At 32.1% G+C, this 6000-nt stretch overlaps 1 protein-coding gene and 1 long non-coding RNA gene across 2 annotated transcripts; both read right to left on the bottom strand.

Annotated features, from left to right (window-relative positions):
* Positions 1-1922: 1922 nt before the first annotated feature.
* On the bottom strand, positions 1923-2507 carry LOC134276436 (uncharacterized). Its single transcript, XR_009994045.1, has 2 exons — positions 2262-2507; positions 1923-2116 (listed from the first exon to the last, which is right to left on the bottom strand). It is a non-coding gene; the product is annotated as an uncharacterized LOC134276436 (long non-coding RNA).
* Positions 2508-2603: 96 nt separating this feature from the next.
* On the bottom strand, positions 2604-4840 carry LOC134276440 (ryncolin-1-like). Its single transcript, XM_062758697.1, has 5 exons — positions 4721-4840; positions 4471-4567; positions 3956-4123; positions 2879-2975; positions 2604-2667 (listed from the first exon to the last, which is right to left on the bottom strand). The coding sequence occupies exons 1-5, from the start codon at positions 4838-4840 to the stop codon at positions 2604-2606; spliced, it is 546 nt and encodes a 181-aa protein (XP_062614681.1).
* Between the last annotated feature and the right edge of the window lie 1160 nt (positions 4841-6000).

Here is a 6000-nt window from a genome sequence, read left to right as displayed (position 1 = left end):
AGAAGAAGATATCTAACTAAATATATGACTTATAATCTTATAATAGCATTTGCTTATTAACAAATTTGTACTCTGAAAAAAAAAAAAACACTGAATATCATTAAAATCATGAGTTTATTAACTTAGTTTTAATAATTGTAATCACAAAGTAATCAAAAATAATTATGATTACAGGACTTTTTTTCACAGTAATCGATTAAATTACGATTAATTGTAATCAGAAAAATGGATGATTACTGATTACTCATGATTACTTGGCAAACTGTAATCGATTACAGCTGATTACGATTAGTGATTACGATTACCACATCCCTGCATCAAAAGTCATCTAGATTTATCCTCGGATCGTGTATTCCTCTCCTCGGAAGAGATCTAGCTTCATCCTCGGATTGCATATTCGTCTCCTCGGAAGAGATCTAGATTTATCCTCATGTTTTAAATAAACTATGAATAGCATTTACACAAAGACAGACAGCGCATTATATTGTTTCGTTCCCAAGGAAACTGACTGGGATCTCCCCTCACCATACAAACATTTTAGCACAAAGCGTTGTTTTTTAAATTTCTATTCGTAATCCAAAAATTAAGGGGCAAATATATTTTGCTAAGACGGTGGGTCCAGTTGTCTGTTTGTTTGTTATTTTTTTTCCTGATTTATCTGTAAGTGGTAAATCAATTAGCCCTGACTATTTTACCGGTTCATTTCTTGTGGTACGAGCTTCTGTTGTATACCAATATTTTCTTTTTATTCTTTATCCTTTTATTTGGACATCAGACTTTGACCTCTTTTGAAAAACTTTGGTAATAACTTCTGAATGGTTGATTTCGTGATTTTAATATTTCCCCTGTGTATTCTTTCTGAAATTCTTTCGGGTATCATTAATATTGACTCCTTGACCTTGTCCAGTTTGACCTACTTTTGAAAATCTCTAACTTTGGTCATAATTACTGAACTGTTGCTGCTTTTACGGGTTTTATTTCAGAAGGTAGACTCATTGTGAGGAACGTTTTTTTTTGGTACCAAAACTTCTTTTATATTAACCTTGGTGACCTGCAAACGTCAACATTTATCATAAGCCCCTTTGTTTCACAAACTTATCTTGATTTTTTTTCATTAGCTCCTAAAACTTTTTCTATTGATTGAATAGCAAATTTCAAGTGGTAGTCTATCAATTTTTTTGGATATACTAGTATATAAAGCATCCTTTACACATTGCATAAAGGAGAATGACTTGTCACACATATTGAATCATTTTTTTAAAGATGTAGTCTCATAATTACAAAAGTTTTAGCAAGCATATTGATTAATGTTAGCTTGCTTTTTATTTGCAAAAGCAGTTGTAAATATAAGATAACATCTTTCAAAAAATAATGAATCGGTGCTCATTTTTTTTTTCTAACTCCTTGTCTTGTTTTGCAAATTTGATTTTTTTTTTCTAATTTACTTGAATATTCTCTAGCCTAATTAATGAATTTAAATGATCTCAAATTTTGCTTTTAAGATTTGTGACGTCAAAATAAAACTCGTATTACAAATGTAACCTTTTAATCCCCGATCTGTGTAAGAGTGTTTTGAAATAAAAGAAAACACACAATAAAAAATTACAGTCGATTTAAATAAAAATATATATCTTAACATCTTTATTACAATGAAACTTGTTTTATCCGACATGCACGGGGAACAGATTAAAAATATATGTGTTGGAATAAACAAGATGTAGTATTGCAGCGTGTAAAGATAATTGAGATAAGTATAAATGATAATGAAATTAAATGGCTGAAATCACAGTAAAGAGTATTGCTTGTGTCGGATTAGACAGGTTCCACTGTACTAGGTTTAACAATAAAGTAATCTTAATCCTAATTCTCCGTCCAGTTATCTCCATTTATCAGTGTTTGTAAAAAAGAACGAAATATTTCTATTTTCAAATTTATTACAACACATATAAAATACATCTTTTACTGAATACATCCAGTATCGCTTTACAGAGCCGTTCAACCACCTTCTTTTACTGTTTGTTACTTGATGTTAAATATTAAAAAAAAGAACTCAGCGATAAAAATTAATTTAAAATCGTCTCTTGGATGTTTCCGTAATCCATGGATGATCTTTCGTCTGTTAAAAAAAAATTAAATTAATACTTCACAGATAAATGTATGATAACATATTTTTTTTTATTAAAAAACACAACTTTTATTACTGAAAATTTCAGAGTGATACAAAAAGAAAAAAATAGATATTAAGATGTAATGATGTTTACCTAGTTCCGTCTGATCATCATGGTGGTCCCCTTCACTGATGTCCCACTCGTTACTGTGGGAGACCATGGGTCGTACCAGGACTCCGGGGACCAGGGACCGTTAAGGAAGGCGAGGTTACAGTAGTTAAACCACCAACCTCCTCTGTGGCCACTGTAAGCAGCACAGTTATAATCACTAGCTCCGTCGTTATCTCTGTCTGGGGTTGAGAAGTACATCCCAGACAGATCGAGGTGAGAATAACCGGTGTCCAACATACAGTCTCCTGTAGAATTAAAAAATAATAATATACATGGACACTTGTTTAAAATAGATCAGCAGAGTTATATCGACTATACTCGTCGTTACCTCTGTCTGGGTGGAGAAGGAATCCCAGACAGATCGTGGTAAAATAAAACATACTGTCTCCTGTAGAATTAAAAAAGACAAATATACATGGACACTTGTTTAAAATAGATCAGTAGATTAATATCCACTATAATCATGGCGAAGAACATCACAGACAGATTGTGGTAAAATAAAACCTGTATTTAACATACTGTCCCCTGTAAAATCAAACAAAAAGAATCACAAAGTTAATTGATTTATATATTTTAAATCTAATTGTCAATAATAATACTGAGGTACTTCTAAGATAGACGGCTTTAGGTGCTGGGTAGAGCGATAATATTTATTTAGTTCAGCCGTAGAATCCCTGGTGTCTATCATACTGGCATCTGCAGAATTAGAGAAAATATATAACAGAGATAATAATTATTAATTTACATCAAATTAATCTTAATACTGAAGTACGTCTGAAATACATTGTTTAAAGTGTTGTTACCTGTACGGAAAGATAAAAATAATACAAGACAACAAAACACTACACAATTCACAAAGCATCCTTTCTAGTGTAACAATAAACAACAGACGGGTTACACTGGGGGGGGGGGTTAAAGGTCATTTGAAATTTTAGAAAATATGAAAAAATGAAATTTTAATATTTGTCCGAGAACGTGCCTTCAAACATGTATAACATGCAATATTAAGTAAATCATTAATAACGAGATAAGATATGGTGTATCTGTGAATCTTTTAAGATGGTAGATTTCCTATTAAATAAATGTAATTGTGAAACGCGTTGAGGTCTTTTGAATTTGGCATTTTAAGCTTTCTTTATTTGAATATTTATCCGATCAAATATTTTTTATCATCAAATTTTTGCAAACCTTTAGACATTTAAGATTAATGACGCACTGTAAACTTCTTATTCAGTAGTAGTAAAAAAAATGTGGATCATTGAAAATCAGACTAACATGCGCTGTAAACTTTTTCCGTATCAGTTAAAATGTGAATTATAAAAAATTATCAGGAAACCCAATCTGAAAAGCAATGTTGAACAAATGTAATTATTGGATTTGTTTGTTTAAAAAAATTAATTTTTCCTTGTACATAAGATGTATAATTAGAAATTTTATCTACTTGACGATAACAAATTCAATATCTGCTGAGTATATGAATTGTATCTGCAAATGAAATTCTGTAATATTAAACATGTTTATTTAGCGTGGAATCAAAAAAGAATACATAATATCAGAAAAAAACACATCTTTCTTTTTTTCAAGAACTTTATAATCTTTCAATACAGAAAAGAATACTTATTGATAATATACGTGATTTGAACCCAATTTTAAGAACTTAACATGATTACACTGACCTAAAGTCCCCGTGGCAGGGCCTGCAAGAAAGAGCTGATATTTTCCTGCTTCGTCTGAGACAGAGAATCCGCCGTACATTTCATACAGCGTTGTACCATTCTGGACGGTGATGGACACATACAGGGATGAGTTCTTTCCCTTTGTTAATAGATGGATAACGTCATTTCCTGAAGATATATTTGAAATCATCTGAAAAGTTCATCAAGTACAATCAATTCTTTTGAAAATATGAATCTACCGTTATGAAAAATAAGATTATTTTTCATAGCTGTAACCATTGCTAAATTTTGTCTCATTAGAATATGCCGCTAAATGATATTCTTCTTTCTATTTTCTTTTTATTATTTGAGATATCAATTAAACACGATATCTGAATATCATAGAACACATATTACCTGGTCTTAACTTTAGATCTTTATTACCCATTATAATTTTTTACTTGCCACAAGAATTATTTTTATCTTAAAACTTTGAAGGAATAAAAAGTTCTTATTTGAAACCGATTTACACTTACCTATCCAGTAATCCTGTTCTGGGGTACCAAAACCATTTTTATATTCCGTCCAGTTCCTGTTGAAACTCACGGATCCGTCTACGCGTTTCTGAATTGCCTTCAAAAATTAGAATACATTTCATTTCAATTTATTGCTTCGAACAATCATAGGATCCATATGTTTTGATATAAACTACAATATAATCCTTAAAACCACCAAAACAAGGTGTGTTATATTAAGTACTTTTAATTATAAAATAAAAAAACCTACCGTCCATCCACCGTCGCAGTAGACACTTATTGGAATGGTTAATGTTCTGTAGGGGTATATATCATACACCCCTGTGATGGTTTGTCCATTTTCTCGAAGATCTTTGCAATCTTTGGGCATGCTAGAAAAATATTAAAAAAAAAAAGTCAAGAAACTTGATTAAAAAATAAAAATCCTGTCCCCTCGAGAAGGACCTAAAAATTCAAAGAAGCTACGAGATTAAAAACCCCCAAATATACATACCGTTATCTGAGTAGTATCTCCAACCTGCCTCCTCAGACGTTTTTACCCTAATTGATGTTCAATAGCCACAAAAGACATTGGTTCAGATTCACCAAGGGTAAAAACAGACTATAAGAACTCTTTTATTTGAGGAGGTAAACAATTTCGTTACAGGAGCCATATTTAAAAACTGAAATTTCAGTGAATATTTTTATGTTGGGATTTACATGCCTAAAAGGTAAGCAATGTAGAAATAAAAGTGATAGAGGGTCAAATAAACAACCAAATGACTTAATTGAAGCGAGTAGCTGTGTGGCTTAGGTGAATTATTCTTGCTATAGTCGGCCGAAGTTGGGACTTGATCTCCAGACATGAATTATATAGGGCTGTCCAGAGATTATGCGGGCGTCAGTCCAAATATCTAGCCCAGCAGAATCTCAACAGAGATTATGAGCCCATGTACCCTTAACTATTAAGGATATAAAATTTTGCATGTCAAAGAGCGTTCCTTGCATCTCTATCTCTGTAAGATTCTCTAAAACTGATCAAACAGGCCAAGGTATCAATATTCCGTTACCATCTTTTCACCAAAGAAACACTTGCCCAGTAAATAACTTGAAAAAATTCTTGCAGTGAGAACACGTGTGGAGGGTTCATTATTCGTGCATTGCAATAAAATTTATCACCCGAATTCTGCTTACAAATCACATTCTTTTAGAATTGGAAGTGCGACGTGTCTTGCATTAAAAGGGGTATCACATGACAAAATCCAATTATTGGGACGCTGGAAATGAAGCGCATTCCTTAAGTATATTAGAATAGATATGATGTGAGCTTCGTAAATGAGTTGTATTTACCATATTATTTATTGCTTCTTTAGAACACCTTGTATGGATTGTGGGATCTTCAATTGATTACTGGGCATGTAGATGGGCAGCTACAAATCTGACTACTAACTTACGCTTGGAAAATTTAGGCGTTCAGGTAACCTGGATTGGCAAAAGGTGCATGAAATGGGGGAGCTCATTGACTCTATCGAGCAAAAGTTAACTAAATGT

This window comes from Saccostrea cucullata, unplaced genomic scaffold (assembly GCF_032062105.1).
Source record: "Saccostrea cucullata isolate Sc308-1 unplaced genomic scaffold, CSIRO_AGI_Scuc_v1 ctg14117, whole genome shotgun sequence".
Taxonomy (NCBI): Eukaryota; Metazoa; Mollusca; class Bivalvia; order Ostreida; family Ostreidae; genus Saccostrea; species Saccostrea cuccullata.
The sequence above is the reverse complement of the archived record's forward strand: the minus strand, read 5'-3'. Positions and strand labels throughout refer to the sequence as shown.